Source organism: Mus pahari, chromosome 7 (genome assembly GCF_900095145.1).
Source record: "Mus pahari chromosome 7, PAHARI_EIJ_v1.1, whole genome shotgun sequence".
NCBI lineage: Eukaryota > Metazoa > Chordata > Mammalia > Rodentia > Muridae > Mus > Mus pahari.
Genome location: NC_034596.1, coordinates 74021432 through 74034033, shown reverse-complemented (window position 1 = coordinate 74034033; position 12602 = coordinate 74021432). Strand labels below are relative to the sequence as shown.

Below are 12602 nucleotides of genomic sequence, written 5' to 3'. Positions count from 1 at the left end.
ATAGTACTACCGGAGGATCCAGCAATACCTCTTCTGGGCATATACCCAGAAGATCTTCCAACTGGTAATAAGGACACATGCTCCACTATGTTCGTCCCTCAATAGAGGAGTGGATACAGAAAATGTGGTACATTTACACAATGGAGTACTACTCAGCTATTAAAAACAATGAATTTATGAAGTTCTTGGGCAAATGGATACCTCTTGTTATATTAAGCATTGGCACTTCATTCTTATTTATTGTCTGTTTTTCAAGATGTAATAAAGTTACAGGAATCAAAACAGTATGGAATCAGTCTAAGTTCAGAATAGAATCCAGAAATAAAAGTGCCATCACAGTGAGTGACTCAGCAGGCAAACAAGATGTGACATGTGTGCTGTGGCACATGTATACCCCAACCATCATACAAACTGTATGTACTGTGCCAACAGAAAAGACAGACTTGTCAACAAAGATTGGTGGAACAATTTGATAACCATATTATTTCAAAAACAAAACTTCCTGTCACATCACACTAAGACTATGAACAATTTAACCAAAATACACAAGCTAAAATATTTAAGAAGACACAGGATAATGACTATAATTTTTTTAGACATGTATAAAGTTCATTAGCCATAAGAAAGTGAAAAAGTTAACTTCATTAAAATTAAACATTTCTCTGGCAGGGTTTTATGGCACATGGGTATACTCCCAGCACTTGGGAGTCAGGGAAAGGCAGGAAGATTGACAGCTTCCTATCATCCTAAGTTAGATAGCAAGATCCTGCTTTACATCCAAACTAAAACAAATCAAACAAAAACTTATTTCTCACTATCAAAGGATGAAGTTAAAAAAAAAAAAAAAAGACAGCTGGGAGTGGTTATGTCTGACTTTAAGTCCAACACTGAGGAGATGTAAGGAGGTGGATCTCTATGAGTTCAAGGCCACTCTGGTCTACACAGCAAGCTTCAGGCTATATATCTCAAAAACAAAGAAGGAAAAGACCAAAACAAAAAGCAAAATGAGATGTGGAGAAAATAACTGCAATATACACATGTACCAGGGGCACCATACAGCTCAGTGGGGAGAAGTGCTTGCTCTGCAAGCCTTCTGATCTAAGGTCAATTACTGGGACCCATGTAAAGATGGAAGGAAAAAACCAATGCCAAACAGTTGACCTCTGACCTTGACATCCACACCATGGCACACATGCACCCACCTACATAAATGTACACATACATACACACAATAACAAATAATGCTAATGAAAAAATATATAAGCAATTTAACTTTAAAATAACAAGGCTTGAAGCCTGCACAGAGGAAAATATGCTCAAATGCTCACATGAAAAGATTTTCATTATTTTCAGGAAAATGTGGATGAAAACTATATGTATAATATGGTCTTCATCAACACATCCAGTAAATATCTAAAATAATTTAAACACTCCTCCCTACCCCCATTTCTGTTCCAGATCATGTGGGAAAACAAAGAGAAGAAAAATAAAACAAGGTTTGTGTGGAAAAGAAGCATTCAATTCTGGAACTCTGCAAATGTGCATCAGCTAACGAGAAAAGTTTGTTGAGACCTTTGGAGTGGGGAGGAGGCAGTCCTGTCAGGTATGTATGGAGATTAAAGGGGTTTTAAGGTGTTCTAGAGGGGAATCATAGATCTGAGGTTAGCAGTAAGAGGTGTTTGGGGAAGATGGGAGCAGCCCTATAATAAGGAAAGCTGCCATGGTTCAGCCAGCTGCAGTGTGGCAGTTTTGGGACAAGTGACAGAAAGAATCATCAGCTTGATAGCTCATTTTCAGAGCTTCGGAGCTCCAGCAGCTGAGGTGAGGGTGGAGTCTTGCTTGATGTCAGTGATGACCCAGCACTGTGACAAGTTTACCTTTGGGTTCTTGCCTTCCTTGGCTAACAATGCCCGAAGTCTCTCTTGTGAAGGTGGTGCAATGAAGATGATATATGGTTTCAAATCTGAATTTCGGAGGGTCTTCAAGGACTGTAACAAGGATATTTGGGTTGTTGAAATAATTGCTATCATTGAACTACTTCTCAATAATATAGATTGCTAAGATGTCTATACATATTTCCAAGCATTTCATCATAAATAATTCATAGTATCTTCATTCACTATAAATGTATTTAAACATAAATTCACATATATTACGTTAGCCTAGTGTTCTAGATACTGAAATACAGGTAAAAGACATTGAAGGGATTACAACTGTATGATAATAAATCACATGCATTATAAAATCACAGTACAAGTCATTTTTGAGGAATTAGAATCCAGGCAGTTGCCTTTCTAGGTGAAGATAGTAAAAAGCAAAACCAGAGAGAAAAACTCCCCATATAGAAGCCAGACATACCCATGAGTAAGCAGACTGTGTGCATTAAGAGCTATGGACTCACACTGACCTGTCTCTGCATTACTAATGTGCATTCTCAAACTGAAGTGCTCCAACAACCCATTATATACATGCCCTTTCCTAAATGAAGAAACATTAATATGCTAAACTATTTGAAGCCTTGTGGTAATATTTGTTAAAGAAAGAATTGTGAAAGAAATAAAAGTGTCCTTACATTAAATGTTAATGGTTGAAACAGCACAAACCTCTGCCTCTGCTCTCTAGAAACCCCAAGCCAAACCGGCAAACAAACAAAAGGAAGAATTGCCATTTTAGCAGCCATTTCTGTCTGTGTACCTCGATTCAATGCACCCTTGATTTTGTGGTTTGAATTGCCATCAGCAACAGACCCAGAACATTGATCAATGTTCTATGTTTAAGATGACTTGTTTATAAAAAGCAAAAGGTTTCCACAGCAAACGCCATTTTTCAAACCTCAAGTCCCATCAAGCATCTTTTAAAATAGGAATCTATTGGCTAGTAATTTTGTCTGTCAAAGAGGTGAATCCAAGTTCTATTACTCAGACAACAGAGTCTTCACTATGACACTTGTGAGCCCTTGAAACAATGGCCTTTCAAACCAAGAACAACTTTCAAATTCTCTAATTTTTCTCAGATCAGAAACGGTATTTTCTGAAGACTTTTTAAGTATGTTCAGTACAAGAGTTAACTGTATCTTAAGTTCCTAAAATATCTTCCTGTTGAACGTGAGAGAGGTTCAGCTACATATTAGTTTACAAAGTGAGTAGAAAAGTCACAGGAGACTTAAGTAATCTGTGTCACTCTTGGACCAAACGGTTTTCACTAGATTACAAAATATGCCCTCCAAGTTTAACACCCTAAAAACCACAATTCTAGTTGTACCTGTGTTCGTAGACTTAAAAGACATATTTTGCCAGAGTTGATTACTTGTCGTACAGAATCTATGCTGGTTCCATACAGATTTTTCTCAAATTCACCATGTTCAATGAACTTGCCAGCTGCTATGTCTGCTTCGAATGCTTGCCGTGAAACAAAGTGGTAATCTCTCCCAGCTACTTCATGGTCTCGCCTATTCCGAGTTGTATCTAAGCAGACAAATTTAGATAAAATAATAAACACAGTGGGCGGGAGGGATGATCAGTGGTTAAGACCATGTACTGGTCTTTCTAGAAGATCTGAGTTCAGGTCCTAACACTCACAGCAGGGAGCCTACACCTGCCTGTAGCTCCAGCTCCAGGGTATGTGCAACTATCTTCACGGGCAAGTGCACTACAATGCTCCCCCAACATACATAGTGTTTTAATAGTTAACTGTAGTTACCTTGATCCAGTTTGTTGATACTGTAAAACACTTTCATGTCATCGTTCCTTAAAGTTTATTTCTGTTAGAGCAGGTAAACTTAACATGTAATCTTAAAGCTCTTTTCAGAAATTAGTTCTAAATTTCTATCTTCAATATCAGTTTAAAAAATCAGGAATTGTTTTTCCTTTATAATAGGGAAAGGAGCCTAAAATATAGTTTACTTAGAAAATCCCTTAGTGCCATACACTTAGGAAAAATTCAAATTCCTCAAGAACTGCCTTTAATAAGAATTTGCCAACAAATTTGGTTAAACAAATTTCCTTTTGTTGACACTGACAACACTGTGTCAATAAAATGAACATTTTCCTGTGTAGTTAAGATTCTGAGAAAAGCACAGGAAAATAGGAGTGTATCCAAACTTACGAGGAACAGCAGATGCAAAGCGGTCTTTTTCTTTGTTCATTAGTCTCTGGCGCAGTTCATTCTGGCCACAGTTCTGTGGACCAATCAAGATGATAGGTCTTTTCCTATTTGCTGGCTGGTGGTAAAGTGACATTTCCTCATACGTTAAGATCTCTTCATTGTCATAATCTTTGGAAAAATAGAGAGTTAAGACTTTCATATACAATTAATGTCATGTCATGAAGATGTACTTTTACATAAAATAGTGAAGTTTTGCTGGTATTGTGTGTATTTGAGGTAGGAGCTTGCTCTGTAGCCAGGCTAGCCTCAAACTTGTAGTGATCCTCCTGTCTCAGCTCCCAAGTTCTGGGATTGCAGGTATTTAAGCCACCATGCCTAATTTAAAAGCAACTAGTTTGCAGAGAATACTGTAACATAGGAGACTGCCAGAGGATACACTTATGAAAATGTGTCATTTTCATAATGACCCCAGTTAAAAGAGTTAATTTTAGGATCAGATATAATGGAGAACAAGTGTGGATGTGCATACAGTGGTTACAAGTTGTATAGGTGAGAGTGCTAGAGCGCTTGGCTGGATTTCCATAACTTAAAAATAAGTCATACTTGTGATATCCATCCTTTAATCCAAGGAGTAGCGTAACAAAAGTAACTAAAGCCCAAGATACAGATGAAGCCAAGGCTATCCAATCTGAGCAAGTGCAAGCAATTGGTAGTCTGGCATGTCCTAGGAAGAGGCACCAGTCAGTTCCACGAAGGAGGGTAACCTTTCAGTCTTGCTAGTACCCAGCCTAGAGTAGGAGCTCAGGCTGTACTTGTTTAAATTTTAACTCAACTGTTCAATTACCTAGCAATTTAAGCAGATACTTTAATATCTATTTTGAATCTATTAGTCTGCAACTTCAAGAAATTTACTGTGAGGTGAGAGTACCCAGTTTATTGCTATGGAGCACAGCTGGTACTTTAAGCAACATAGACAATGGCTTCCTTTCTCAAAGTCATTTTCTTTCTTCTGAGCATTTTCAAACATGTATGGTCACACTGGTAGCATTCTGATTTCCTTACTTACTCATCCCACGTCTGGGGGCTTCAGCTCTGGCAAGTATCCTACAGTATAGGAGCTTTCAGAGTTGGCTTGATCAATTTGAGTTTGTTTCAAGAAATGAAGTGAGAGGTGCTAGGATGTGGCTTAATAGTGCAACACTTTCCTCTCATGCATGAAGCCCTGGATTCATTTCTCAGCACACACAGAGAGATTGGGAGTGGAGGCACAAAGAAAACAAAGAAAACAGGGCTCATCTCCAGACTTAGTTCTGCAATGTACTAGTAAATAAAGATATTAATCACAGCTTTAGCCAGTAAGATTAAAAACTAAATGAATCTTCTTAGTTACATAACATGCCAGTCATAAAGAATGCTTGCCTTAGAAAGCAATTATTAAAGCTGATTCAATTTAGATTCAGTAGTGTATAGAATATCTAATATACATATGGAGCTATACAGAGAAACCCCATCTTGAAAAACAAACAAAAAGAATATCTAATAATAAAAATTTCTTTATCAGTCTAATTTATGCTGCATATAAATGCAGAGAGAGTATCTTGTTTATCTTATGAATGTATCACCTGTTACTTAAAAAGCCTATGGCTTAGGCAGGAAGGTCAGACATCCAGGAGGCAGAGAGAATTCTGGGATAGTGCCAGGTACAGGAGATTCACTCAGGAAGATGTGCCAAGACAGATAGTGCCACCCTAAGTGCAAGTAACTAGCCATGTGGCAGCATGGAGATTAGAATAAATGGGTTATTTTAAACTATGATCCAGTCAAAGAAGAGCCTAGCTATATGGCCAAGGTACTGGTAAATATATTTTGAGTCTGAGTTTTATTTCTGGGAGCATTAGGTTGGGAGGAAGAACCAGGACTAAGTTTTACACATAAATGCTTCACATTCCTAGGAAATACGCCTTGCAGACTTTTAAACAGTAGTGCTCCTGATTTCCATCTGGCTTTTCTAATGTGTACCAAAGCAGATCTAAGAAATCAAAATGCAATGTCAATCAAGAAGGTAATGCACCCAGAAAATAAGACTGAATTTAAAAGATCGGTAAGTGGTGGTGATACCCAACTAGACTGTAAGTGAATCAGTCAGGGCAACAGCTGTCAGCCAGGTGCAGCAGACTGCTGTCCCGAGAACATAAGCCCAGTGATGTCAAGACTTTAAAACTTTTTCATCTTTATTTTTTTATTTTTTTGGTTTTCGAGAAAGGGTTTCTCTGTATAGCCCTGGCTGTCCCGGATTAGCAGCCTGTCAATATAAAATAAATATTCTTGTGTGCCAGTCTCACCCAGTAAGAAAGATGCTTTGTAGAATGACCTGCCTCTCTGACTTAAGATACTATAGACAAATTATTCATTTTACCTCAAACACATTTGTGTGTGTGTGTAGGTGTGTGTGTAAAAATTGTTAGTTGAAATACCCAACAGCAGGGAGACAGAACCTGAAGAGACGACCTCCAGTAGTTAGACATGGTCCCCAGGGAAGGGATGGGGCGACCTACCCATCAAAAAATTTAACCCAGAATTGTCCCTGTCTATAGGAAATGCAGGGACAAAAGTGGAACAGAGGCTGAAGGAAAGGCCATCCAGAGACGGCCCACTGTACAATCCATTCCATTTGCAGACACCAAATCCCGACAATATTGCTAATACCAAGATGTGCTTACAGACAGAAGCCTGGTATGGCTGTCCTCTGAGCGGCTCTCCCAGCAACTAAGACTGATGCAGATACTCACAGCCAACCAATGATGGACTGAGCCCAGGGACCCCAATGGAAGAGTATCGGGGAAGGGCTGAAGGAACTGAAGGGGGTGGCAACCACATAAAAAGAACAACAGTATCAACTACCCAGGCTCCTCAGAGCTCCCAGGGACTAAACTACCAACCTAAGAGGATACATGGACTGGTCCATGGCTCCTGCTACATATGTAGCAGAGGACTGCTTCATCTGGCATCAGTGGGAGAGGAGGCACTTGGCTTGATGCCCCAGAGAAGGGGGATGCTAGAGGGATGAGGCTGGAATGGGAGCACCCTCTTAGAGGCAAAGGGGAGGGAGATGGAGTCGGGGAAGGTTGTGGAAGGGAGACTGGGAAGAGGAATAACATTTGAAATGTAAACAAATAAAATGTTTAATAAAAAATTGCTAGAGGCAAGTAATAACTTTGCAAACAACTTAAATAGAAAAAAACTTTACAGGAAGCAATATTAAAAATGTCATAAATGCATCTGCTTTTTTTGTGAGATTAGATCTTACCGTCATTTTTATTGGCGTTATATAAAACCTTTTTCCTCTTCTTTTTATTCTTCTTCGCACACCACAGTTTTCCTATTGATCAATCAAAAATAGTTATAAACACTGTATCTGTTACTAAAACAATGCTATTTCAAATTGATTAAAGATTTATTATACTGTTGGCAACTATTTTTTCAATTTATCATTTTCTATTAATTACATTGTAGACAGATATGTAATATTTTCATCTTTTCTTACATCTAAAGATAATGAATTTAGCCTCTTCTATTACTCCTTCAAGGCCTACACCTTTCTTTCTTGACAGTTCCAGTGTGTAAATTCAACATGGTTCCAGATGAAAACCCAAAGACTCTTGCTTCTACTAATACCAAATGTAAGTACAATAGCAAATATAAGCATCTAACCTGATTTCTCTGGCTCCTTATCTTCTTCTATAGTTTGCTTCATGGCTTCCCTTTGCTGCTGAAAGCTTTTGCCTAATAACACAAAAAGAACAAACAGAAGGATAAACATTTTTAATCAAAGAGAAAATACTAGAAGTAATTTCACACTGCCTTCCAAACCCTTCTGCCAACACAAGAATAATTCAGGCTAAGATACATAGCCTACAAATGCCCCCTTTAAAGAGAAGGTTTATTTTTAATTATGTGTATGTCTGTGTGGGGTGTGTGCAACATGGATACTGGGAACCAAACTTGGGTCCTTTCAGAAAGCAATATCAAGTCTCAGTCAGTGAGTCATCTTTCTAGTCTAAGACTGAAAAGGTTTGTTTTGACCCTGCTTATCAATCTAATCATATGTATTACTTATCACTTATTATAAAAAGATGAACAATAACTAATATCAGAAAATTTAATAGTTCACCTTTAAAAAAATTTTCAATGAGCATTACTATATGGTACTTTGTAGTTCCATGCTGGGACATGTAATGGTTCTCGCCACAGGATTATCTCAACTCAAACACATCAATTCTAGACATTAACTTTCAAGAAGTACACAGGGATTCATCATGTTCTGATTTCAACACACCATTGAAAATACTTATTTGTATTTATTATTCATAAATGTATCATAATGACTTATTTCACTTCTACCTTTGTTACCAATGACACAAATAAATAGACCACACATTTTTCCTCAAAGGATTAAGATTTTTTTGGTCTGGTTTGTTTTGTTTGTTTGTTTTGTTTCTTGAGACAGCATCTCACTATGTAGCTCTGGCTGTCCTGGAACTTGCTCTGTAGACCAGGCTGGCCAAGAACTCACAGAGACTCACCTGCCTCTGCCTCCTGAGTGCTAGGATTAAAGGTGTGTATCATCACACCTGACAAATGATATATTTATTTTCTGTGCACTGCTGTTTTGCCTGCCTGCATGTCTGGGTGAGGGTGTCAGATCCCCTGGAATTGAAATTACAGACAGCTGTGAGCTGCCATGTGGGTACTGGGAATTGAACCTGGATCCTCTGGGAAAACAGCATGTACTCTTAACCACCGAGCCATCTCTCCAGTCCCTAATGCATTACGATTTTAACATAAAAGGTTTTTTTTTTTTTTTTTTTTTTAAGATTTTTTTTTTTTTTTTTTTTTTAAGATTTATTTATTTATTATATGTAAGTACACTGTAGCTGTCTTCAGACACTCCAGAAGAGGTCGTCAGGTCTTGTTACGGGTGGTTGTGAGCCACCATGTGGTTGCTGGGATTTGAACTCTGGACCTTCGGAAGAGCAGTCGGGTGCTCTTACCCACTGAGCCATCTCACCAGCCCCATAAAAGGTTTTTTAACATGATCAACCTTCATCTTCTCAGTTCTCTATCTTAAAATAACCTAGGGGAGGAGACACAACAGATTTTGATTCCAGGGCTTTGCAGTTAAGTGCATGTTCTACCACTGGGCTGGGCCCTCAGTCCTTTAAATGCTTTCAATCTTGTCTCTTACCTGGAACAAGTCCAGCTAGAGGCTGATTATCTTCATCTCCCTCTCTATAGGCCTGCCACCAATTTGGATCTTCTTGACTGATCACATGAAGTATATCTCCTTTTTGAAAAGACAGCCCTAACTCTCGACATGGAACATAAGGATCATCTGAGGGGTCATAGTCAAAATGAGCTTTCACATGGATCTGAAACATAAAAAGGGTACAAATAAGAGCAAGAATAATAAAACGGTAAAGCAAAATATCCAGCACAAATGTAACTTATGTGTTACAGAGAAATGCGCTGAAAGGACATTTAGTTAAGCAACAGCACTTTAGGGTAGGATTTTTTTAAGCTTATCTATTGACATCTCTGTAGACTAATAAAGAAGTAGAAGTAGTTCAAACTGGGTGATTGTGAACAGCTAACAAATTGAGGTACAAAGTTGCCTCAAAGGCAAGGTAACCAGAATAGAAGCAGTCTGACCTGTGAAAACAATGACCCTACAGGAGGCATGCAGCTTCTAAACCATGACTACGAGAAACAAGAAACGAGAAACGTAGATCAGTGTCACCAGGTAAGCAAGTGTCAGCTTCCCTGGGGCTGTCATAGCCAGTTCATTTCATGACCAGTGTAGCTGTGCCTTAATTGCTTAGTGTTTCTTTTAAAAATGCATGTAAATAGCATGTTCCACACTGAGAAATGATCTAAATCAGGATGATCACTGGGAAAAATTTCTTACCTTATTTGATCCAAAACTATGCAAATCTATTTATAGAAAAAAGTATGAAGGAGTTGGGTATTTCTAGAAATGAGGAAAGTGTTTATGCTGGGCGTGGGGTTGACTACAAGGTAGATAGAGGCTAAAGTGGGCATAGGTGGGTATTTTAGATGCTAGTGACATTCTAGTTCTTTGACTCGGTGGTGTTTACATGGTAAAGATACTTGTTCTATTTGAAAGTAGGGTTCTATTTACCTAACTAAGATAACTATCTACCTATGGAACCTTCTATTCTTGATGTGAAAATAGACATTAGATTAAAATCTTGAATACTCAGTACCAGAATGAATTTTTTTTTTTTTTTTGATTATTCGAGACAGGGTTTCTCTGTGTAGCCCTGGCTGTCTTGGAACTCAAGATGCAGACCAGGCCGGCCTCAAACTCAGAAATCTGCCTGCCTCTGCCCCCCAAGTGCTGGGATTAAAGGCGTGTGTCACCACCCTGGCTCAAAATGAATTTTAAAAAGTAGTGTGGGATAGCAGGGAATCAAAACATAGTTGGAATGGCGCTTAAAAAGAACACACATACAAATTATCAACTCAGTATAAGAAAAACAGTATGAGCTAGAATTGCTTTAGAAACTGGGTGAAAACTGCTTCTAAAATCTATTGAAATTGTTACCTTTTTTTTTTGTATGTGTGTGGCCCCAAACCCTGGGAACCAAAAAAGTAAAAATTTAAGCCTTACTACAAGTAGTGAAAATTACTTTAACAGGCTTTGTAGGTCTACCTAACTGGGTGATTTGTCAGGCTGATTTTATTAACTCATTGAAAGCAATACCCAACATTGTTATGCAAAGTATATTTCTGGAATGCCCACTACAAATACTTCTTAAAAGGCTGAATTCTTGTTCTTGTTTTTGAGACAGGGTTTCACTGTGTAGCCTGGGCTGTCCTGGAACATCCTATGTAGACCAGGCTGGTCTCATATTTCAAAGATCTGCCTGCTTCCCCTCCCAAATGCTGGGATTAGAGGTGTGTACCACCCCCAAAAGACTGAAATAAAGAAAATATCCAATTAAAAAAAAAAAAGAATGAAAATGTACAGAAAATAAAGATTTAGAGGCTGGAGACTGGAAAAAAAAAAAAAAAAAAAAAAAAAAAAAGGCTGAACCCTTACCACCACCTCAGACTTGTGGCCTCTGCATTAATGTGATCTGCTGTCCTCTGTTATACCAAGGGAACTCAAAATAAATAAATAAAAAATAAAAAAGTGAGGGATGAACATAGCTCTATGATCTCTTCCAAAGGCAAGAGAATCGCTCAAAGATGCTTTTCAATGTACTCTAGCCTACCCAATTCATTTCCCAGCTCTCCTAATTTAAATGGCTGGCAACATGGAGGATTGAGGACATGCTATGTTTCTAGGACAAGCACATGTAGACACATCTGAAATGTACCACACACAGCTGAGCTTTTTATTTCGTAGTAACTTAAGGTAGAAGCCTAATGGCCTCCACAGGATAGGCTGCCTCTTTTTACGTTTTCCCTACTAACTCAGGCTACCCTCTAACTCAGTAATTGTTCCATCTCAGCTTCTCAAATGCTGGCATTAGTGATGAGCCACAGTCCTACAGAGTTGTTTCACTCTTAGGTTTATAAAAAAAAAAAACCCAAACAAGTGTCAGGCATAGTTATGCACACCTTTAATGCCAACACTTGTGAGACAGCTACAGAGCAAGTTCCAGAATGGCCAACACTACCCTGTCCCAAAAATCAAAAATAACTAACAGCTGTGATGAATGAATTACTTCAGGACTCTGATTTTGAATTTGCTGAAAACAAGTGACAACATACAACATTAACTGAGAAGCAGCAGTACCAATATAGCATGCTAGTTTTAGCTATTAAATTAACTTTAACAGGCCAGCAAGATACCTCAGTGGGTACAGGGGCTTGCTGCCAAACCCGATGACCCAAGTTTGATTCCTGAGACCCACATGGTGGAAGGACAGAACTGATTCCCAACTGATTCCCTGATGACCATATAGATGCTGTAGTGCATATGCACACCTTAAAAAAATAAATGTGTAATGGTAAAAAAAATAACTTTTATTATAACTGCATGAACAGCAGAAAAGAAAAGCTGATAAAATATACCTCAACTTCTGACACTCATTCTCAAAAGACAAAAATCATTTACTGAGGAAGGATGGATTATCAGGAGCATTTAGAAGACAGCATGTTCCAACCCTCTTCAGTTGTGTCTTCTCAGTGTGCAGAGCCTCTTTTCACACTTGAGCCTTATTTACAGGACAGACACATGGAAAGGCATAGCAAGCACAAAGAATGACTAAATTCAGAGGCTAAGTCTGTTTCGTCATGTTTCTTCCTACAAAGAATTCTAAACAAAAAAGGTTGCAAATGTAACACCAACTGCAATATGTTCTGGAAAAAAATAACAAAACAGAAAGAGCCAAATAAAACAACACATCTGTGGTGAAAGAGAAAGAAAAATGAAACTGGTTTTTTTCTTTTCTTTCTTTTTTTTTTTT

General features: G+C 38.2%; 1 protein-coding gene across 1 annotated transcript in view; it reads right to left on the bottom strand.

Annotated features, from left to right (window-relative positions):
* Mpp5 (membrane palmitoylated protein 5) overlaps positions 1–12602 on the bottom strand; it is a 46241-nt gene that overhangs the window by 4535 nt on the left and 29104 nt on the right. The window contains exons 8-13 of the mRNA XM_029540787.1: positions 9350–9533; positions 7816–7887; positions 7412–7483; positions 4105–4272; positions 3262–3464; positions 1878–1988 (exon numbers count right to left, since the gene is read on the bottom strand). Coding sequence (XP_029396647.1) covers positions 1878–1988; positions 3262–3464; positions 4105–4272; positions 7412–7483; positions 7816–7887; positions 9350–9533 — 810 coding nt within the window. The remainder of the gene's footprint in view (positions 1–1877; positions 1989–3261; positions 3465–4104; positions 4273–7411; positions 7484–7815; positions 7888–9349; positions 9534–12602) is intronic.